We start from the raw sequence: 24,411 nt of genomic DNA, 5'->3' as shown, positions 1-24,411 counted from the left end.
TTCTTTTACTGTTTATGGTTTTGACGCGTAAATGAGGCCGCGGCCATCTTAGCTGCGCGTCACCGCACGTCACTCCCGGATAACTGAAAATGGGCAAAGAGGCGGGGAGGGGGTTTGAGCTGATATGACTGGTTGCTGAAACCACGCCCGCCTAGCTCGACGTGACCATGTTAGCAGCAAAGGAGCTATCTATCTATCTTAGATACGATCTAAAATATTAATGAAGATAAGTTTTATCATCAGAAAGTTCTAAAGGTTTACTGTCAATCTACTGTGTTTTTAAGATATAGATGCTCCAACACCAGTAGTGTTGGGTGTGCAAATAACAACATGGAAAATCAAATGGGACTTCATACCTTTATAATGAAATAGAGATCACGAGATGAATCCAATCTGTGGCACTTGGGTAAAATATGAGTGTCCATTGCAAAACAAAAAAAACATTTCACGTTTCTTCTGAATGATCTGCTCTCTGTCATCGTTCATAAAGAAAGGATGCAATCTGAGCAGCGTTTATGTTGTAAAACTGTATACGATCGTATCTAACAAACAAATGAGCCTGTGTCCAAAGTATATTTTTTTCAAAATAGTGCAGCAGTTCTAGTTATAATATCCAAGCAGTGCTGTCGGATTTCGATATCCTCCCGCCATTGTCATTGTAGTAAATCTCACAATCAAAACTTTCAGCCAATGCCACGATCCAACAACGTGTGTTCTGTGTCTCTTCCCCATGCATGCACATCTACACAGACACACATCAGTCTCGAATATTATGCAGCAAGCCATATTTTATAATTGTATAAAATAATCGAGAAAAAAAGCACAAAAACGGCTGAGATGCCAAATTCAGCGGCAGCTGAGGTAACATGACAGCTCACAGACAGCAGCGCAATCTACCTGTCACTCAGGTGACCACGCCCTTAATTATGCAGAACTTTAAGGCTTAATATAATTTAAACGGATAAGTTATAAAAAAAATTCACCCCCCTCAGAGTTGTCATGAAGGGCAAAAATAGCAGTATAGACCAAAACCACAATTTGAACCAACTTGTAAACATGTTTTTTTCTGCTATAAACTTGGCCAATTTAACATGGAACTCTGTGAGATTCTGCTCTCTTTTGGAGCCTGTCCCTAGCGGCCAGTCGATGAATCGCAGTTTAAGTTACTTTTGTATTGGCTTCACGAGAGAAAGGGGGAGGTTGCCGCTTGGATTAAACGCTGTCAAAAGTTATAAACCAATCAGAAGAGACGACTGATCCATGAAAATGCTACGTGGAATCTTATTGGCTGAGAGTGAACTGTGCCTGGAATTCTTTCGACAAAAATATATATTTTATTTCTTTACAATTTAATAATATTTATCAAATGTAACCTAGTCTAACTGCATCACATTACAGGTCAAACCCCAATTTATCTAAACAAACAAACAAACAAACAATGTTTCTTAAAGTTATTGTGGTCATACGTTTTGTGTTGAAATTTATTTAAAAAAATAGGTAACATTTTACAAAAAGGTTTTTATTTGTTAACATTAGTTAATGTATTATCTAACATGAACTAACAATATGCAATACATTACTGTAATTATTAATCTTTGTTAACGTTAAAAATACAGCTGTTTGTTGGTTGTTTACTTCACAGTGCATTTACTAATGTTAACAAATACAACATTTGATTTTAATAATGTATTAGTAAATGTTGAAATTAACATTAACAAATATTAATAAATGCTGAAGAAGAGCAATTCATTATTAGGTATTTTTGTATGTCATGTTTTATACCAGACCTCAAAAGAAATTGACTATGGTGGTATATGTGATCTCCACATTAAGTATTAAGGGAATGACGATTTGACCCTGATCTTGTTCGGTCTTAAATCAGAAGATATTTGTTGGTAATACTTTACAATAAGGTTGCGTTAACATTATTTAACTGCATTAGTTAACATTAACTAATAATGAATTGCTCTTCTTCAGCATTTATTAATATTTGTTAATGTTAATTTCAACATTTACTAATACATTATTAAAATCAAATGTTGTATTTGTTAACATTAGTAAATGCACTGTGAAGTAAACAACCAACAAACAGCTGTATTTTTAACGTTAACAAAGATTAATAATTACAGTAATGTATTGCATATTGTTAGTTCATGTTAGATAATACATTAACTAATGTTAACAAATAAAAACCTTTTTGTAAAATGTTACCTATTTTTTTAAATAAATTTCAACACAAAACGTATGACCACAATAACTTTAAGAAACATTGTTTGTTTGTTTGTTTGTTTAGATAAATTGGGGTTTGACCTGTAATGTGATGCAGTTAGACTAGGTTACATTTGATAAATATTATTAAATTGTGAAGAAATAAAATACATATCTTTGTCGAAAGAATTCCAGGCGCAGTTCACTCTCAGCCAATAAGATTCCATGTAGCACTTTCATGGATCAGTCGTCTATTCTGATTGGTTTATAACTTTTGATAGCGTTTAATCAAAAAGCAAATTAATTTCTGCAAGAGCATGGAGAGATTCGTGAGCGCACATGTGCAGTTTGAGCGCGCAGGACACGTTTGAGCACGCAGGAAACAGTTTGAGCGTGCACACGCAATATCTGAGCGAGAGGAGAGGCAGTTCATAAGAGAGCACTGTATATTTGAGCGCGCGCGTCCAGGTTTGCACGAGAGCAAAGGAAATCTGCGTGCGAGCGGACAGATTTGCGCTCGTGCATTACATTGATATGCTCTCGCGTCACAATAATGTGCTCTCGACATTTGACAGTAAAATAACGCCATATACGGTCCCGTACCAGCAGGCTCAGGAAGAGTTTCTTTCATGAGGCTGTGACTCTGCTGAACTCTCAGCCCTGAGACACTGTTACCATTCCACATTATATTTTAGTAGCACTTATTCTCTGCTTTTAGCATTAGTTGAACACCTTCCAGTGTTCATATGACTTATTTATATAGTGTATTCATCTAACTGTATTTTTTTATTTTTCTACGTGAAACAATTGCTATTTTATTCTGCATCCTTGTTGGATATTAACTGTATTTCATTGGCTTTGTCTTCGGACTTTGGCTCAGTGACAATAAATTGAATTGAATTGAATTTTATGCACTTGCTGAAATACATCATCTCATGTGCAGACAGTGCAAGCATTGACATTCCTGTTCTGAATATGCTGATATCTGGAGAGGCGTCAATGCTGGAGGTGAGCAGATTCCGGTTTAAATACATGCCAAATGTCCCCGGTCCCATCTCTTTGTTCTCTCTTACGATGCTTCTTCATTTCAGGCATTCGATATCTCTCTGAAGAATTCAATGCCCTGGTTGGTCCTGGCTGGTTCGGGGGGGCTTGCCAATCTTGTGTGCGACATCGTGGAGAACGTGCAATCTGCACCGATGACCTCAACTGGAGGAGCAGAGAAGGAGGACGGGACTCACAACATGGAACTTAGAGAACGATTGGCGGAGAAAATAATGAAATACTTTCCTTCAGAGCAAGAGATGGACAAACTTGTTGACAAGGTAAATGTCACACTCTTTACTCGATCATATAACATCAAAGTACTAAAGTTTTGTTTTAATTTTTTTTTCTTGTTTCTTGGCTGGTACCTGAAAGGTTTTAAGCATCTACCTAAACAAAGACCTCATCTCCATTTATGACGCAGAACAGGAAGGAGCAGATGATTTTGACACTGTGATGCTTAAAGTGCTTGTTCAAGGTAAATTTTAAACTGTTTATTACAGTGTTTATACATCTCTTTAACTTCTACCCCTTTGGTCTACAGCGGACCTATGGCGTGTATAATATTTCTTAAATCTTTTTCTGTATATCATTTTTGCTGTGCGTGTGTTTGTGTGTGTTAGCGAGTAAAAAACAGGTTTCGGGCACTACTAATCCCTATGCTGATGAGTTGAGGCTTGCTGTAACATGGAACAGAGTGGACATTGCCAAGAGTGAACTCTTCAATGGAAACATCGACTGGAAGGTAGAGGATTGTGGGAAATATGAATTATCTTTTAAACTAGGGAAAGTTGTCGAGTGTTCTTGTACTTTAAACAGTACAGCATGCCACTAAAAACGCCAAGGTCACGGGTTTGATTCCCAGGGAATGCTTGAACTTATTAAATGTATAACTTATGTTGCTTTGGATAAAAGTGTCTGAAAAATGCATAAATGTAAATGGCAAAATTTTAAATATCTAAAGGAGGGATAAAAGTTTTGACAACACTTCAGTTTAGGGTCCAATTCTCACTATTAACAAGTTTCTTATTAGCATGCATAATTACTAGGATATTGGCTGTTTATTAGTACTTCTAAAGCACTTATTAATGCCTTATTCTGCATGACCATATTCTACATCCCTTAATCCTACCCAATACCTAAACTTAATAACTACCATACTAACTATTTATAAGCAACTTTGCAAGTAAGCAAAGTTTATTGAGGCAAAAGTCATAGTTAAAGGGTTAGTTCACCCAAAAATGAAAATTCTGTCTTTAATTACTCGCCCTCATGTCATTCCACACCCTTAAGACTTTCGCTCATCTTCTAAACACTAATTACGATATTTTTGATGAAATCCGATGGCTCATGAGGCCTGCATTAAGAGCAAGTTAACTTAGATTTTCAGTGCCCAGAAAGCTACTAACAACATATTGAAAACCGTTCATGTGGCTACAATGGTTCAACCTTAATGTTATGAAGCAACGAGAAAAAAAAATGCACAATGCAGTCAGGCAAGTACTGTTCTCCTGGCAACCGCCAAACCCAGATTCGCTCATCGGATCATTCGCTCAACCGTGATTGGTCACTCCAGAGAGCATGTCTCCACTGCTCTATAGTCCAGTGGCGATGTGCTTTACACCACTGCATCTGATGCTTTGCATTGCACTTGGTGATGTGAGGCTTGAATGCAGCTGCTCGGCCATGGAAACCCATTCCATGAAGATTTCTACACACTGTTCTTGAGCTAATCTGAAGGTTCAATGATTTGGAGTGGTGTCCCAGTACTTTTGGCAATAAGGTGTATCTTAATTTGTCTTCTGAAGATGAATGAAAGTCGTATGGGTGTGGAACGACATGAGGGTGAGTAATTAATGACAGAATTTTCACTTTTGGGTGAACTAACTCTTTAATAGTTGGTTAATAGTGAGAATTGGACACTAATCTAAAGTACAACCAAATTTTTATACAAACTACTGTTCAAATTCAAAACTTTGGGGTCAGTGAGTTGTTTTTTTTTTTTTTTTTTAAGAAATAAATTAAAACAAAGATGCATTAAATTGATCAAAAGTTACAGTAAAGACATTTAGCACAGCTGTTTTCAACTCTCATAATAATATGCGTTTCTTGAGCACAAAATCAGCATATTAGAATGATTTCTGAAGGATCTTTCTGGAGTATTGAAAATTCAGCTTTGCCATTACAGGAATAAATTACATTAAAATACATTAAAATAGAAAGGTTATCTTAAATGGTAATAGGCTAATATTTCACAATATTACTGTTTTGCTGTATTTTGGATCAAATAAATGGTTTTTGTGGTATGTTGTGCTAACCTGGTATTTCTATCTTGCAAAATGCAGTACGATGATCTGAAAGATTCCATGACTGACGTGCTGATGAGCAATAAACCACAGTTTGTGCGTCTCTTCATTGACCACGGTCTGAACATTTTGAACTACCTGACTTACGGCCAACTGGAGGATCTTTATGACTCCATCTCTGTCAACTGCCAGGCCGGCAAACTGCTGCAGCAGATCGTGAATGAGCGCAAGAATGAGTTCAGCAATGATAAGAAATGCCGCATTAGCCTTTATGAGGTGAGATCTGGAAATTATCGGTCAAATATCGGCAGATTAATTGGTCTATCATACCCCTATAAGAACACCCACTGGAGAGCATAACAAGGATTTCCCTTGCCAGCTATTCTTACCAGTATTGTACTTTTGTACTAAAACAGCAATATTAAAAGACCAAAATTCAGTATATACCTTATTGATAAAACATATAGTTACTATATGTTTAATCAATAAGGTATATACTGAATTTTGGTCTTTTAAATATTGCTGTTTTAGTACAAAAACTACAGGCAAGCACATGAGCCCAGAATATGAACGCAAAGCACTAACTAACATGTTAAGCATTTTCCCATTGAAAACCATTATAAAGAAAATGTGGCTTAATACATTAATGGGATATTTCACCCAAAAATTCTGTCGTCATTTACTCACCCTCAAGTTGTTCCAAACCTGCGTGAGTTTTTCTTCCACTGAACACATGGGTAACCAAACAGTTAAAGGGCCCCCAATGGCTTCCATAGTATTATTGAAGTCAGTGAGGCCCAGCGACTGTTTGGTTACCGACATTCTTCAAAATACCTTCTTTTGTGTTCAACAGAAGAAAGAAACTCCTACAGGTTTGGAACAACTTCAGGGTGAGTAAATGATAACAGAATTTTCATTTTTGAGTCAGCTATTCCTTTAAGACCGTGATACTGGAGGATGTTGGAAATCTCAGAAGCGAAGACCAGGAGACTTGGATGTATCTTCAGCAAATTCTTTACTGAGAACATGTGCTGTTGGTAGCTGCAGTCATCAAGTGTACATTGGCAGTGTAAGGCAGTGTACATTGTAGTTTATATACATTTTAGGGGGCAGTGCTTGGCTGATGACCTTAAACAAAGCATCGAAAAAAATGAAATATCCAGGTATAGGAACCCGTCCCAGATTCCACAGTGTCGCAAGTCCTAATCCAATCAGCATAACTATTCAATAAATGGGACAGGGGCTCCAAGAGCCATTAAAAATAAAAGGTGAGAATCTCAGTAATCTGACTCATTAGACATATAATAAAGAATAAAGCAGAAAACTTTTGCTGGAAACTTTGCTTATCAGAATCATTCATCTGATATCATTTTAACCTTAAAATGCTAAATACAATGTACTTCACCTTAGTATTTCATGTGATGTTATGTCAGGACGTAGGATCCGCAGATTTTAAACAGATTCTTAAATTTGTAATCCCACAAGGACCAAATTTTGCCAAGAGTGAAACTATTATAAAGAAAATGCATAACATGAAATTTATTGTTCATATTCTGGGCTTATATTCTTATTCTAATGCATCATCAATAAGATGTATACTGAATTTGATCTTTTAAAATCACTGTCTTAGTACATTAAGCATTTTAGACTGTCCGACTGTTTTTTTTAAGTAAATACTGTGATGAGATGGTTGTATATGGATCCAAGTGCCCAAAACTTGCAGTTTTTTCACATTCCTTTGTTTTTCTTCTTTTGAGATGTTATTAATATTTGTGTTTACTAAATATACTAAATATTTGTGGATTGAAACCAATGCAAAATCGAGCGGCCTGTGCTGCAGTTCTATAGATGTTTTGCCTGCCAATCATGTGACTGAAAACTATAAATATACACTGTTGTAAATTTCACTGATTTCTCATCCCAAGGTGTCCCAACTGCTGGAGAATCTGTTAGGGGAGGTATGCCAGCCTTTCTACAAGTCTGTACTCGATGTGGATGCAAATTTAACCAAAAGAAAAGCTTTTAAGGTACCAGACTTAGTAACTAGTAGCTTAGAATTTAGTTCTGTCTATTAATTTTTCCCATTCTTCCTTGTCTGCTCAGTCCCCAAATATTAAATGTTTTTAAATTCCACCCTACAGAAAGCATGCCAGGTCCTGCAGGGGGAATGTAGCTATCGGAAGAACTTGTGTAAGCACCCGTGGTTATGTCTCTTCATCTGGGCAGTGCTGCAGAACCACAGTGAGATGGCCATCTTCTGCTGGGAAATGGTAACATGCTTCTGATGAGTTATTGTCATAGTTGTAGGGATGCACAATGTATCATTTATGGAACAATTTCAGAGATTTTATGTTTTTCTTTATTAATCATATTGGGTATTTAATTGTTCATACTCATTTCCCCTATTTTTATATTTAGATTACATGTGCTCTCTTTCAACACTCACTTAGTTAATATTCACCCATTAACTAATATGAGCAATATCACTTGAGTTGCCGTGCGATATGGCTTTATATCAGCACGGCTGATTTCGAGAACCAGACAGAACTTTTTGCAAGAAAAAGTATGTGAACCACTTGCAGAATCTGTGAAAATGTGAATAATTTTAATAAAATAAGAGAGATCTTACAAAGTGCATGTTAGTTTTTTATTTAGTACTGTCCTGAGTAAGATATTTTACATAAAAGAAGTTTACATTTAGTTCACAAGACAAAAAAAAAAATAGCTGAATTTATTAAAATAACCCCATTCATAAGTATGTGAACCATTGATTCTCAATACTGTGTGTGGTTACCTGATGATCTACGACTGGTTGTTCATGAGTCCCTTGTTTGTCCTGAGCAGTTAAACTGAGCTCTGTTCTTCAGAAAAATCCTCCAGGTCCTGCAGATTCTTCAGTTTTCAAGCATTTTTTGCATATTTGAGTCCAGCAGTGACTGAATGATTTTGAGATCTGTCTTTTCACACCGAGGACAACTGAGGGACTCAAACACAACTATTAAAAAAGATTCAAACATTCACTGATGCTCCAGAAGGAAACACGACGCATTAAGAGTCGGGGGTAAACACTTTTGAACAGGAAGATGATGTCACAATTTTTCTTATTTTGTTTAAATATCATTGTTTTTCATTTAGTACTTCCCTTCGGAAGCAACAGAAGATACTTAAATGTTTCCCGGAAGAAAAATTAAGTACAATTTACCTTTTTACAATTTCACCGCCCGGCTCTTAATGCATCAAAATATACACACCTACACTGAATATATACCTTTTATACTGTACCTCTCGGCTTTGTGATTGTTTATAATGTCGCAAATTGCATTATCACACAGTTCTGCAAATAGTTTATTTAAAGTAGGATATCTAACTTTACCTGCATATATACAGTACACTCACATAAAGCAATTGATAATATATAGCAAATCTCAACTGCTTGACTTTTATTATCATAAAATGTAAATATATTATCGCCCAGGCCAGCTCTTTATATATAGTTGAATATAAAAGTATGTCCAACTTTATCTGTTTACCTACTACGGCGATACTATATAGCAAATAGTAATTGCTTGATTGCTGGTATTGTCCCAAAATTCTATTGCCATATCATTGCTTTATGCAACTATAAGGCATGAAGATATTAAGATATTATAAACATCAACATCATGATTTTCTGTAATGCTTTGAAACTATGTTTTGAGAAAAGCTCAATACAAATTTATTTGTATATTTATAATGTTGTGATGCCTAAATTCACTTTTAGCATTTAAAATGACCAATTTAGATGAATTTTACTTATTTATCTTCTCTCTCAGTGCGGCGAGTCGGTTCTGACAGCTCTGGGAGGATGTAAACTGTTGAGGGAGCTGTCTAAACAGGGGATTGAGTCGGAGGCCAAGATTTCCATTAAGGAGATGGCCATGAAGTTGGAGAATATGGCTCACGGTGTGATGCTTGAAAGTATTTGGTTTTTGGCATCTTATAAACCCAGTGATAAAAGAAAGTTTTAATCCTGCATTTTCTTCCTTGTATTTTTTTGACAGATGTGTTTAGCATGTGCTACCAAACCAAAGCAAGTGATTCCTATAAGCTACTGATTCGCAAGTCTAATATGTGGGGTGATGCCACCTGTCTGAAGATGGCCATGGCTGCTGACGCCCGTGTTTTCTTCAGCCATGATGGAGTACAGGTCTGTTAACATGCACAAAAGTTAATAATAAGATTTTTATTTATTTATTTATTTTTTAAATAAGGTTAGTGTGTTTTTTTTTTTTTTTTTTTTTTTTTTTTTTTTTAAGTCGCTTCTGTCTCAGATCTGGTGGGGTGACATGGAAAGAGGAACTGAGCTCTGGAAACTGACGCTGACTTTGATCATTCCTCCTCTCTGCTACACCAACCTCATCAAATTCAGGTCAGTACTTCAGCCTTACAAATTTCTGGTAACACTTTAGTTAACGTTAGTTAATTCATGAACTAACATTAACAGTGATCATTACATTTGTTATAGTATTTATTAATCTTTGTTAATGTTACTTAATAAAAATACAACTGCAACTTTATAATTGCAGTACCTGTCAAAAGTTTGGAAACATTACAATGTTTTTATGTTTTTGAAAGAACTGTCTTATGCTCAATAAGGCTGCATTTGTTTCAGAAGTGACAGTGATGATAATTATAATGAAGTTTTCTATTTAATAAATGCTTTAATACATTTAATAAATGAAAATAAATGCTGTTCATTTAATTTTCTATTCATAAAAAAAAAATTTAAAATACAAAAATGTCAAGCAGCACAACTGTTTTCAACATTGATAATAATAATAAATAAATTTTACCTGAGCATCAAATCAACATATTAGAATGATTTCTGAAGGATCATGTGACACTGAAGACTGGAGTAATGATTACAGGATAAATTACAGGATAATTATTATTTTAATTTGTAATAATATTTCGTAAAATTACTGCTTTTACTGCATTTTTGCAGCCTTGGTGAGCAGACGAAAATCAAAATCATTGAAAAATTGTAATGATTCCAGACTTTTGACCGGTACTGTACAACACTCCTAAGTAAATGTTTTGTTTGATACATTTTGATTAGAGAAAAGATTTACACCTGGAAAATGTCTTTATTGTCTTTAATGTCTTGAAAATGTCCTGGAAAAGTAACTAATAGTGAATTATCAATGTTTCCATTTTTACAAGCTGTGTTTAACATTATGCACATTATATATTATATAGCATAAATGCATAGTAGGAATGACAAAGTTCTTTCTTTCTTGCAGGAACGAGGAAATCACAGAAAGGGAGAAATCACTGATGGCACCTCCACCCTCAGCAACAGACTGCAACTATGGAGAGACTGTCTTCTCCTTCAATGACATCAAACAGCAGTAAATTAGGTTTCATTTAATACATCATGTATACAGTAAATATAAGATATCTGTAGACAAACATGCCTTTATCTGTGATCTTCTTATAATATTCAGCAGTGAAGCCGAGCGAGATGTCTCAAATAATATCAGACGACCAACAAAAGGTTTGACTGTGCATTTGGAAACCCATGGGTTTATGAACAATTTACACAGAAATTTGTTCATTAATTATCTTTTTTGGTCTTTTGATTTGATGAGGTTGACTGAAATGTGTTGCCCTTATTGTCTTTCCCTGTTTCTTTCTTCCTGTAACAGGTACTCCTGTATATGGCAAACCTAAGCAGCCCTTTCTGTTGTCCCGCTGGAGGCAGTTCTGGTACGCTCCTGTCACTTCGTTTATCGGCAACGTTCTGATGTACTTCCTCTTCCTGTTTCTGTACGCCTACGTGCTATTGGTTGACTTCAAACCGCCGCCTCCTGATGGCCCTGCCCCTTCCGAGTATGTGCTGTATTTCTGGGTTTTCACTATCGTGTGTGAGGAGATTCGAGAGGTGAGTGGCAACACTGGTTCTTCACTTGTAAACAATCAGCTTCAAAGTGATCAGTGTTGAGGGTAATGCATTACAGCTAACGTGAGTTATGTAATCAGATTACTTTTTTCAGGTAACTAGTAAAGTAATGCGTTACTTTTAAATTTACAACAGTTATTTTTTCAAATACTATTTTCCCATTTATTGACTGACACCTCCCTTGCCCCCATGTTGAGAGAAATCAGGATTAAGTGCAGATACATGTGCGTGTAAACATGATATTATAGTTCTAGAGTTCTGTAGAACATGTTATTGTAGTTCTAGACTAAATGTGAGCGTGCATTTACTCATCTCATTTGCACAAAACATACAGTATTCCTCAAAACGAAAAAAACGGAAATGCAAACTCAGAATATAACACAAACCTGCAATAATTAAACGTTACTTTTAAAATATACTTTAATATGTATTTAATCTCACTTGATCACACTAATCACACTATGAACCAATGTGTTTGTTGCTGACCTTCAATGATCCAATTCAACCATACGAATCAGCAAAAAAGACTTTAGTTAAATATCACATGTGTTTCGCATATTTGTTTGTTTTTTGCAATCCTATTCCTCTGCAATCCAGAATGGTAGCAACGCTGAAAGGTTTGTTTGAACTGCGCTCTCTAATCTACTGGTGTGAATTTGCATTTCCTTCAACCTGAGGCTTATTAGGGGCCCCGAAGGGGCTGTAGCCCCTATTGTAATTGTTATTTTTCTTATTATTATCAGAATGGGAGTCTATGGTAGCCCTATCAATGGAAATTTGTCATAAATTGCAATATATTTAAAACCATTAGACATATCGGCAAAATAAAAAAAAAATTGGTAGGGTAAATTTGGTAGGGTAAATCATCAGTATGTCCTAGTGATGTGTCGTTCTTGAACGATTCGTTCATTTTGAACGAATCTTTAATGTGACTCGGGAAGAACGAGTCGTCTCGGGGGGTGATTCGTTCAGTCGCGCATGTGCAATATTCTACAGGTTCTGTACTGCTAGTAGAAGTTCACCTGATGATTCAATTGATTAGTTCATTTCATGAGTCTTTCGGGTTTTGAGTCGTTCCTTAATTACGTGACAGACCCATACGCTACCAATGCATTCTGAGCCGGAAAGAGAATTGATTAGTTCTTTTTATGAGTCTTTCGGGTTTTTGAGTCCTTCCTTAATCACGTGACAGACCCATACGCTATACTGTGTGACCCAAGCACATTATATTTATTAGTAAATAATGTTAACTCTCCAGTTTTGTTTGAGTTTGTGTTACAACTGTTAAAGCTGAAGTTAATAATTCAAATTCAAAATGTTATTTGCTTTTAATTTATGTCATTATGTCCTTTTTGAGCAATCTTCTTATACATATATTAGACCAATATGTCAAGTCTGCCTAGGAAAAGCAATTATTATAACAGCAAACTCAAAATTGGAGTAAAAATGAACAAACTAGGCTATAAATACTTTGTATTGTAGGCTTGGATTATTATATTATTATATAGCCTAGTGTTTATTTACAGATAGACAGTCAAAAAGATAAATTAATCAATATTTTATTTATAACAGGGCTTTATTTATTTATAATAACACACCACAGATCCTCAGTAACAAAAACAGTGACAGAAATGTCAGAAATAGCGTATGGGTCTGTCACGTGATTAAGGAACGACTCAAAACCCGAATGACTCATGAAATGAACTAATCAATTCTCTTTCCGGCTCAGAATGCATTGGCTTAGTGTATGGGTCTGTCACGTGTTTAAGGAACGACTCAAAAACCCGAAAGACTCATGAAATGAACTAATCAGTTCTCTTTCCGGCTCAGAATGCATTGGTTTAGTGTATGGGTCTGTCACGTGTTTAAGGAACGACTCAAAAACCCGAAAGACTCATGCAATGAACTAATCAGTTCTCTTTCCGGCTCAGAATGCATTATGGGTCTGTCACGTGTTTAAGGAACGACTCAAAAACCCGAAAGACTCATGAAATGAACTAATCAATTCTCTTACCGGCTCAGACTGCATTGGTTTAGCATGGGACTGCCTGTCACGACATTAAGGAATGACTTAAACCCGAAGACTTGTCAGACAAGAGGTGAGGTGAGCTTAATCAGCTTGTCATAAACTGAAGACCCAGGTAATGAATTAATCATTTCTGAATCTTATAGCATTGTAGTTTTGTATTGTTTGTAGTGGGATCAGCGTTTGCATAAGTAGTAGATGTGTTGGGGAAGTAACACATAACATTTTAATTACATTTTGCTAAAATGAACGAAATGAACGAAATGACTCGAAAAAAGATTCGTTCATTTTGTTGAACGAGACTCAAAAGTCCGAGTCGGTAAAATGATCCGAACTTCCCATCACTAGTATGTCCTGAATGTACCTGAGAAGTTTGAACACAGCGCCAGCTAGTGTTCCAGAGATATAAGTATTTTTGCAAAAATGCTTATAACTTTTGAAAACATTGTCCAAAGTTTGTTTTCTCTGTTGTTTTGTTCTCTGGCTTATGCTGGTGCTTTGCTCTTCCTGCTCCGCATTGCGCTACAGCGGATATATTACATTTTATTTCTGGTGTGAAAGGGCCTTTTATATTTAACAAAAATACAACTTTTTTTTTTTATTATTATTTAAAAACAAACAAGCAAGCCCAGCCCAGGTGAGAAAATGTAATTTAAAAATAACTTAATGCATTACTTTCCATAAAACGTAACTAAATCAGTTAGTTAAACTCTTTCTTATATCTTTTTTCCTGTGTGGTATAATGATTAATCCATCCATTTATTCCACTTTTTGCTGTCTCTCATTCCCAGACATTTATTGTGGGCAGTAAGACATTTGCTCAGAGGTTGATGGTGTATGCTCAGGATATGTGGAATAAGTTTGATGTTCTTGCCATCTCCCTCTTCATTGCTGGTTTGTGCTGCAGGTAATGGTCCTTGACAGTTGTGCAAGTTTCTACAAAATATTAAGCAGCAAAAACTGTTTTTAACATTGCTAATAATAAGAAATGTTTCTTGAGCAGCAAATCAGCATATTAGAATGATTTCTGAAGAATCATGTGACACTGAAGACTGGAGTAATGATGCTGAAAATGTTAAAATAGTGGTTATTTTCAGTTTCAGTTCAGTACAATTTCACAATATTACAGTTTTTACTTCATCTTTTCAAGTGTTTTCTAGGGATGTAACAATATATCATGTCACAATATATCGCGATACAAAAATGCAACAATACGTATCGTGGATAGTGACAATATGTATTGTGTGTAATTCACCCAAAATGAAAATTACTGTGTGAGGGGAAAAAATTCAAGTTTACAAAGTTTTCGTGTCAGGACTACATTAAACTACTATATAGTATAATGTTGAATATAATGTATAATAATGCAGTCGGGAAATATTTGTGGGTCCTGATAATGGCAAATGTCTTGTTACCAATAAAAAGTGGCCTACCTACATTATTTTAAATATATCTAGTCAGTGATAGAGTGCAAGCATATTTGTCTAAAAAATGTCTATATATTCAGCTTCAGATCATGAATGTTTTTACTCTGGTGTCACCATTGTCCTGTTCTTTGGGTTATCAGCACCAAGTCCAAGCCTGTTCATTTCCACTCCCAATGCAAATTTAGCATTTAGCAAGTTCATTTTTTTGGTAACCTGTTACCATATGTCTTGTAGTATCACAGTAATATCATATCGTGAGTTCAGTATCATGATATGTATCAAATCGTGACATGAGGGTATCGTTTCATCCTTAGTTTTCAAGTATTGCAGGCTCGTAACAAGCTGAGGTGTCACAACTTAGCCACTATCATTTACTAAATATTCATCATACCTGTCAGCATTCTACTACATTTTTGTGTCATAATCTGTATATATATATGTGCCTTTGTGTCTGTCTCAGGATGTTCAGTTGGTCGTACAACATGGGACGTGGTATACTGTGTATGGACTACATGGTCTTCACACTCCGACTCATTCACATTTTCGCCATTCACAGACAGCTGGGTCCAAAAATCATCATACTTGGCAAAATGGTGAGATAAACAGAATAATGTCATAGTTCTAGGTTCAGTGCAAATTAAGATTTTAATTCAAACCCTCCCTCAAACATTGGTTCTGCCTTGAGAAGTAGAAAGATGATTTAGACTTTTATAATATTTTTTATTATATACTGTAGATTACAAAGATGAAAATGTCATTATTTACTCACTCTCAAGTTGTTCCAAACCTTTGTGAATTTCTTTCTTCTGCTGAACACAAAAGAAGATTTTGAACTTTGAAGAATGTTGGTAACCAAACCGTTGATGGCAGCCATTGACTTCCACAGAATGGAAAAAAAAAAATACATGGTAATAAGAAAGAAATTCACAGAGGTTTGGAACAACTTGAGGGTGAGTAAATGATGACAGAATTTTCATTTATGGGTGAACTCCCTTTAATGGTGAATATGTGTACCTTAATATAAAGATTTTTGTTTGATATTAGGAATTGAGGGACAAATTGAAATTATGTTCTGTGGTAATTGACATCATGTCAGAGATGCTATCAATAGAGTTTGATTTGGTTTGAACCTGAGAATGGGTTCATTGATCATTAATTCTGTTCAATAAATAAAGGACTTCTTTAGAAACTAAAATCCCATTGTGTGTTGACCATAGTAAATAAATAAAATAAAACATTTCAATACTTGAAAAATACTGGAGACCATTATATCTACTAAATCACGCCTCTTTCTATTATCCATGAATGTTTTTGAACCACAGATAAAGGATGCGTTCTTCTTCTTATTCTTTCTGGCGGTGTGGCTGAGCGCGTATGGAGTGGCCAATCAAGCGCTGCTATATACGTACGATCCAAGCCCTAATAGAGCGTTTCGACGAGTATTGTACAGACCATATTTGCATATATTTGGACAGATTCCGGTGGAAGAAATTGACAGTAAACTCACTTCTGATTTAGGCTTCACTTGACAATTAATAATATTTTGCAAGTTTTTTTTTTAGCATCCACTGACTATATTGTATATTTGTGTGTGTGTGTTAAGCTGGCAAGTATTGGGATCGGGACTGCACAGATAATCTGACATTGATTAATGAAGGGAAAGAGCCATGTAGAGACACCAGCCACAACTGGCTTGTGGTCATTTTGCTGGTCATCTTCCTACTGGTCACCAACATCCTACTTGTCAACCTGCTCATTGCCACATTCAGGTATTCTTTTTCTGTTCATCCATCCATCTGGTGTTTGTAGCCATCAAATGATCCATCCATCCATGTATTTCTCTTCTCCTTGTGTCTGTTTGTGCAGCTATACCTTCTCTAAGGTTCAGGAGCGCAGTGACACATACTGGAAGTTTCAGCGATATAATCTAATAGTAGAGTATCATTCTCGTCCAAATCTCGCTCCACCCTTCATCATCCTATCCCACATCAACCTCTTTATCAAAAGAAACTTCCGCAAAGTGCCATCCACCAAAATCCATCATTTTGGTAAATTATAGTAAACATTTTAGTAAATTTGGGTGTGTTCTCACTTCGGTTATCTTGGTTCCTTTGGTCCAGACCAATTAGTCCTGGTCCGCTCTCATTTTTAAAACCGAACCTAAAGATACAAAACAAAACAAAATGTCTTTATATGTCAAAACGACACATATTTTGCATCAAAAGAACACCAGGAATTCCTCCATCACACACAAACAAAGATCTGCTGCAAGAAGGTATGGTTCTGAGGCCTGTACTGAACTGTGATGGGCAACATTGTGACTATGAGGTCGATGGATGATAGGCGAATGTTTGGATTTCCTGCCCAACGTACTGTAATTACCACAAGGACCCACTATTAACAATTCGTCCCTCAGCCCACAGACTGTGTGACTTCGCCTCAAGTTTTTTTTTCTTTTTTTTTCTGTGACTAACCAACTAATCGAATTTTTGGTCGACTAAGCCTCTTCTAGTCAACTAACGATTAGTTCAAAATTAGGGGGTAGGGCAGCCCTAGTTTGTTTAGATATCTTTGATCTGTGTTGCGTATATATTTCAGTCAAATTGCAACAGAGTTCATTTGGAATTGAACTGAGACCTTTTCAGGGGTCTCAGTCTGCTTGTTTGATGCACACCAGGGTTCATAGCAGCGTTCACACTTACTCAACTGAACCACGCTAACAGAGCAATCGCACCAGAGTGCGTTATAAACAAATTGAACGTGCCAAGTGTGAACACACCCTTAGAAATATAGTTTAAAAAGGAGATTTGCTGAAGATGAAATATGAAAAATATGTAAAATTTGTGTGTATTTATCTTTTATAATAGCCATTCAATTAAAGGGTAGAGAAGCTAACAAGCTGGTGAAATGGGAGAACTTGCAGAAGGAGAACTTCCTGGCTATGGAGGGCAAAAAACAAAGAGGGACCGACTCTGAGAGGCTGAAACGCACAAGTGCTAAGTGAGTCAAACTTGCATGAAAAATAACATTTTCCTGCTTTTGAAATAAAGAAGTTCACTGTTCGTACTGGTCAAAAATCTGGAAACATAACTATGTGTAAGTCTCTTATGCTCATTAAGCCTGAATTGATTTCATCAAAAATACAGAAAAAAGTTATATTGTGAAATATTATTACAATTTAAAATGTTCCAATAATGTGTTCTAATCACTTCCATGGCCACAGGTGTATAAAATCAAGCACCTAGGCATGCAGACTGCTTCTACAAACATTTGTGAAAGAAATGTTGGCCCCTTAGTTCCAGTGAAAGGAACTCTTAATGCTACAGCATACCAAGACATTTTGGACAATTTCATGATCCTAACTTTGTGGGAACAGTTTGGGGATGGCCCCTTCCTGTTCCAACATGACTGCGCACCAGTGCACAAGCAAGGTCCATAAAGACATGGATGAGTGAGTTTGGTGAGGAGGAACTTGACTGGCCTGCACAGAGTCCTGACCTCAACCCGACAGAACACCTTTGGGATGAATTCGAGCGGAGACTGTGAGCCAGGCCTTCTCGCCAACATCACTGCCTGACCTCACAAATGTGCTTCTAGAAGAATGGTGAAAAATTCCCATAAACACACTTTCTAGAAAGCCTTCCCAGAAGAGTTGAAGCTGTAATAGCTGCAAAGGGTGGGCCAGCTCCATATTAAACCCTACGGATTAAGAATGGGATGTCATTAAATTCATGTGCATGGAAAGGCAGGCATCCCAAAAGGTTTGGCAATATAGTGTATATTAAAGGGAGGGTATTACACACAGTTTCTGCCAATCTCATGTTAATCTTGAGTACATATAGAGAAACAATGCATCCTTCATATCTCTGAAAAGTCTTTAATTTTGTCATATTTATAAAAAAAAATATATACGCTAAACCCGAGTCTTTCCGGAAAAAGCCAAGCTCCTGGAGGCGTGCCTGCCGAGCTAAAGAGTCACGAGGACGCAGCTTCTGCGTTGAGATCGTCTACTAGCTGTGACATCATTATAAATAAAAAGGGAACAAAAGCGTTTGTGTTGTCGACATTATATGCACTTGCACACCGATTGGCATCAAAACACAGACATTTGATGCAGTTTTACTCACTGCCCGCGATCTGGAAATCCACCGGCAAACTGGGACTTGTTTACAAAACATTCGTCACCGAAATCCCGGGAACAAACAAACATACGTGCACAACTCCGTTGCTGCCCAGGAAAAACAAACTTCATCCTCTGTTCCCTTAACACTGGGTTCTTTCTGAAGCTGAAAAGGGTAATCTTTCCCTCACAACCAAAAACACTCTCCTTTGGTGACTTTGGTGACCTCATTTCGGAGGCTTTGTATTTTGGAGATTGCATTTGAAGGCTGAATACTTCATCAAGGATGTTATATTTAAGAAAAGTAACTGTAATAAAATTGACTGATATTCATTGTGAGGTGTAAAATACTGTCATTTCTTTCTTACGTTGCAATCTAACGGTTATTTTTCTTAAATGAGACTGCCTCGATGATGTATGCAGCCTTCAAAGGGTGCAGCCCCTGAATTGGGACACAGCCATTGTTGAAAAATCTCTCTGCTTCCATATCCCGAACGAAATGCGTTGATGGGTGTGCTCTTGCTCTTGTTCTGGGTGATGTGTGTGCGCATGCTTATCAGGGAGAAGTGCCTATACAAGGAATTCCGCCCTTTATTACGTGATAAAGGGCCATACTAGAAAAAACTCTCCGAAACCTGTACCGAAACCGAAAGTAGTCATTTGGCACAGAAATACTCCTTCATACATCCAACTCGTATTTTGAAACTTTGGCCATTTTTAGCATGAGAATCCAACTCTTCAACAGTGTAAGTCTGAATGCATGAAATAGCATTGCACCACCCCTTTAAGGTGCTGTCACAAGGTGCTAAAATGTATTCATACGTATTCCTATTGAAATGACTGGATTTCTCCCACAAAATTTAGTCAAGCAACAGTACATGACTGCACCTTTATTATACCACACCTAATTCTTTTTTTTTCTTTTTTAAAAAAAAGGTTTTGACCTCAATGTTTTAAGCAAAATGTCATAACTGGACCTTCCAGTGAAATTGTCAGATTTCTCTCTGGTGATGTATGCAGGACTTCTCCAATCATTTAGTTTTCAAACTTTGCCCCTGCTTTTGAGTGCCATGTCCACATCTCAATATCCAATCAACAACGGATGAATAGAACCACACCAGGGTGATATGGTACCCTGTAGCCCAGGAATGGGCAGGGCTGAGCCTGGTTAGTACCTGGATGGGAGACAGAGCTGAAAGAGGTGTTAGTGAAGCCAGCAGGAGGTGCTCTCCCTGTGGTCTGTGTGGGTCCTAATGCCCCAGTATAGTGACGGGGCACTGTACTGTAACAAGCACCGTTTTTCGGATGAGATGGTAAACCGAGGTCCTGACTCTCTGTGGTCATCAAAAAAATCCCATGGCACTTCTCGTAAAGAGGTGTAACCCCAGTATCCTGGCCAAATTCCCTCCATTGGCCCTTCTAATAATCCCCATCCATTGAATTGGCTCTCTCACTCTCTCTCCTCTCCACCTACAGCTGGTGTGTGGTGAGCGCACTGACGCCGTTATACTGTGGCTGCCGTCGCATCATCCAAGTGGATGCTGCACACTGGTGTAATAATAAAAATAAATGCCTCATTCATTGAAGTCCCTGCCCTATATTTTTTCCTTTTTAATAATCCGTTTCACTCGGGTGTATGTCAAAATATGGAAGAAAACATCTGTCGCTACTACTTTTTCATCACGACTTGAAGAAAATCAACAGACAAAATGTGATTATAAACCTTATTTTACCTCAGAATAATGCGTAATGTTGATTTTTGTGCATGTTTCAGGGTGGATGGTGTCCTCAAGCAGGTTGGCGAGATCAGAGATGTTGACCGCAGGCTGCGAGCTCTAGAAGCAGAGGTAAAGACATATGATGTGATGTCTCTATTGCACTGTATAGACTGTCAAGCTGTTGTTCAAAGATGAATACTCCTCTATATGCAGATGGAGTTCTGTACATCTTCTCTTCAGTGGATTATGGACACACTGTCTCAAAGCAGTACAGCGAAGGGCGCTAAAGCTCAACCTACACGCAAAGGTACACCTGCTTGTGTCGCAGTACATATAGTTTAACTGTGTTTCTCAACTGGTCACAACCCCAAAATAATAGTCAAGGATAGCATGTTAAAAATAATAAATGGTCATTTAAATCAGGGGCTCTCAAGCTTTTTTGTCAGTCAAACCACTTAGATACTTTACTTTAAGTACCCTAAGAGAGATTTTAAGTTTCTTTTTTCTTTTTTCTTTTTTTAGTACACAAAGAGTTTTATTTGGATTGTTTTAAATTCCTAATGTGATTTTTAGTGATTTGTTTTTCTTCTTTTTTTGCTGTGATTTGGTTTGCCATTTGAACTGTTGTTATTAGTTTTTAACTCTAATGATAAATATGTGATAATGTTAATATTTATATTACACAGTAAATACTAATAATACAAATATATTTTATAATACTGTATAATATTTTGATTTGAACTGTTATTATTATTAGTTTTAACTCTAATAAAAAATGAATGAAATATTACTTTTGTAAATTACTATAATAATATTTTTTTTAATTAAAGTTATAAAAAGTTTGAATACTAATATGCATCTCTCAAATGCCAACTGTAACTAATATTGCATAGTCAGGATAGCATCATAAATACATTTGTTAGCTTTTAAAATGACGGATGTGTTTTTGGCGTCTAATCAAATCAGTTGAGAACCTTAGCTTTAGTGGATGTATTTGCCATTGCATGACATTTTAGCAATTTTTCAAAATGTACAGATGTTATGTACTTTTTTTCAACAGTAGTTGTTTCAGCCTCCCTTGACCGTGAGAAATGAAAGAGCCTTCTCTTCTGTATTCGTCTTCTGACTCTCACTCTCATGGACACATACAGCAAGAACCAGCAGTAGAAGCCAGTGAAAGGAGGGGCGATGACTTGTCAAAAAACCCTTATTGTTCTGGTTTCCAATTTTAAATGGGTCATCCTGGCCTTTTCAAGGTTCATCCTGCTCTTTTGACTTTAGTACTCCCAAATGACCTGTCCTCGTTTTCCATGTGATTGTGGGAATGAGTGGAGTAAGAGAACAGGGCACAGAATGTCCTGAACTTACTGTACACTGAAAGGTCTCTTATGTCATGTTAGATTCATAGATTGATCAAATGATAGTTTTATGGTCAGTAAATCTAGTTATTTTTTTAAAGGTCAAGATGATTGTATTCATAGAATCAGATTTTATAGAGCTATAACATTATTTAGAAGAAAGCGACATGGCTTAAAAGCTGCAGTGGGAACAAACAAAACATTTTATAACTTCTACATACAACATGTTTTTCTTTATTGGTTTTGAACAAAAAACATTTATTATGTAATGTCACAGTACATCAAATAAGCCTAATGTTCAGAAGGGTTTTTTTGTTTTGTTTGACAAAATATTTTGTCAAAAATATTGCTATATGATTTGACAAAACAAACAAACATCTTTAAAAACATAAAACATTAAAAACATTAAAAACGTAAAGTGAATGTTTACGGTTTCACTTTTTCATAAGATCAAATGTCACTGCATGCTGTAACGATGTGCTTGGACTTTACATGTTTTTTTGGGGGGGATATTTACATCATTACATTTTGTGATGCATTTTATTAAGAGTTATTAATTATCTTTTCATTCTTGCTATTAAAAGTGTCTGTATTTAACATGAGTTCTTTTTTGCAGGGCTTGTTTTGTTTTATGTATGATTTGGCGAATCAGGCCAATAAGAAACAATATTTCTACTTTTTTTATGCATATGTGTAATTAAAAATGTCTACATTATAAAACTGGGCCTGTATTTATCAAGTTTCTCAAAGTGCCATCTTAGTCTTAAGTACTGAGAATTCACAAAATTTAAATTCAAGTATAAAAGCAAGTTACCAAATTTCTTAAAGCTAAGAATCACTCTTACTCTCCCAGTTATTTAAGACGGCTCGAGAGGTCTCTCAAGTATGGAAGCTTAAGTGTTGCAATATTCAATTTGAAATATAATGTAGAAAATGGCAATGTAATAAGCTTTCAGAAGTCGATCCATTTCTTTGTTGGAAGGGTGTGACGTTGCACTGAAACTAATTTTGACCTTCAACCGTATGTGGCCAATTGAGGTCCACTACTTCATAGTTTTTGTGACGTGATTGCCATGGAGCAGCCATGTAATTACAGCACAAGCCTATCAATTTCCCATAATAAAAACAAAAATATGTGAACAAGATGCAAGTTTTGGGCACTTGTGATTCATATGCAACACCTGCAGTGATTTCAAATTCAATCACTAAAAACGATTTTTTAAAAAGCTAATGTGAAAAACACTAGGGTGGGTTGCACCAATAAGGATTAAATTAAGCAAAGTTTAGCGCTAATCAAGTTGATCTGGGTTTTATTTTAAATCGAGCACCACTTAATTTTAAACACAGATTAACTACGCATAAAGGGTTAATTAAAGGGATGATCAAGCAGCATAGGCGGAGGGTGAACCGACACCAGGCTAAAGAATCCTTAGTGCAACCCACCCTTAAAGTGCCTTAAAGGGTTAGTTCACCCAAAAATGAAAATAACATCATTAATTACTCACCCTCATGTCGTTCTACACATAAGACCTTTGTTCATCTTCAGAACACAAATTAAGATATTGTTGATGAAATCCGATGGCTCAGTGAGGCCTGCATTCAGAGCAAAGCCATTCAAATTCTCAAGGTCCATAAAGGTATTAAAAACATATTTGAAACAGTTCATGTGAGTTCAGTGGTTCTATCTTAATATTATAAAGCGACAAGAATACTTTTTGTGCACCAAAAACAACTTTTTCAACACTTTTCAACAATATCTATATGGGCCGATTTCAAAACACCACTTCAGAGCTTTACGAATCGAATCAGTGAATCGGAGCGCCAAAGTAACGTGATTTCAGCCGTTTGATTGGAGATCCGAATCACTAATTTGAAACAAAAGATTAATAAAGCTCAGAAGCTTCATGAAGCAGTGTTTTAAAATTGGCCCATAACTAGATACTGTTGAAAAGTAGTTATTTTGTTGTTGTTTTTTTGGTGCACAAAAAGTATTCTCTCGCTTTATAATATTAAGATTGAACCACTGAACTCACATGAACTGTTTCAAATATGTTTTCAGTACATTTATGGACCTTGAGAGTTTAAATGGCTTTGCTCTCAATAGAGGCCTCACTGAGCCATCGGATTTCATCAACAATATCTTAATTTGTGTTCCGAAGATGAATGAAGGTCTTGCAGGTGGAGAACGACATGAGGGAATAAATTACATTTTCTTTTTTCGGATGAACTAACCCTTTAATGTACTAAAACAGTGATATTAAAA

At 36.2% G+C, this 24,411-nt stretch overlaps 1 protein-coding gene across 2 annotated transcripts in view; it reads left to right on the top strand.

The window, feature by feature from the left end:
• The window catches only part of LOC125255190 (transient receptor potential cation channel subfamily M member 4-like), a 32,707-nt gene extending 10,249 nt beyond the window's left edge, over positions 1-22,458 (top strand). Inside the window, exons 7-28 of one of the 2 annotated variants that reach the window (XM_048170226.1) lie at positions 3,152-3,216; positions 3,300-3,533; positions 3,628-3,730; positions 3,876-3,997; positions 5,598-5,834; positions 7,484-7,585; positions 7,700-7,828; positions 9,371-9,500; positions 9,599-9,744; positions 9,854-9,966; positions 10,841-10,948; positions 11,045-11,094; positions 11,246-11,481; positions 14,317-14,432; positions 15,413-15,545; positions 16,275-16,449; positions 16,556-16,721; positions 16,819-17,000; positions 17,820-17,952; positions 20,847-20,919; positions 21,004-21,097; positions 21,854-22,458. In XM_048170226.1, the coding sequence (XP_048026183.1) occupies positions 3,152-3,216; positions 3,300-3,533; positions 3,628-3,730; positions 3,876-3,997; positions 5,598-5,834; positions 7,484-7,585; positions 7,700-7,828; positions 9,371-9,500; positions 9,599-9,744; positions 9,854-9,966; positions 10,841-10,948; positions 11,045-11,094; positions 11,246-11,481; positions 14,317-14,432; positions 15,413-15,545; positions 16,275-16,449; positions 16,556-16,721; positions 16,819-17,000; positions 17,820-17,952; positions 20,847-20,919; positions 21,004-21,097; positions 21,854-21,885 (2,879 nt within the window). In that variant the 3' untranslated portion in view covers positions 21,886-22,458. Of the gene's footprint in view, positions 1-3,151; positions 3,217-3,299; positions 3,534-3,627; positions 3,731-3,875; positions 3,998-5,597; positions 5,835-7,483; positions 7,586-7,699; positions 7,829-9,370; positions 9,501-9,598; positions 9,745-9,853; positions 9,967-10,840; positions 10,949-11,044; positions 11,095-11,245; positions 11,482-14,316; positions 14,433-15,412; positions 15,546-16,274; positions 16,450-16,555; positions 16,722-16,818; positions 17,001-17,819; positions 17,953-20,846; positions 20,920-21,003; positions 21,098-21,850 lie in introns of both variants that reach the window. The other variant, XM_048170225.1, reaches the window with a different exon arrangement.
• Positions 22,459-24,411: the final 1,953 nt, after the last annotated feature.

This window comes from Megalobrama amblycephala, linkage group LG20 (assembly GCF_018812025.1).
Source record: "Megalobrama amblycephala isolate DHTTF-2021 linkage group LG20, ASM1881202v1, whole genome shotgun sequence".
NCBI classification, from domain to species: Eukaryota; Metazoa; Chordata; class Actinopteri; order Cypriniformes; family Xenocyprididae; genus Megalobrama; species Megalobrama amblycephala.
This window is presented reverse-complemented; position numbering and strand designations above follow the sequence as displayed.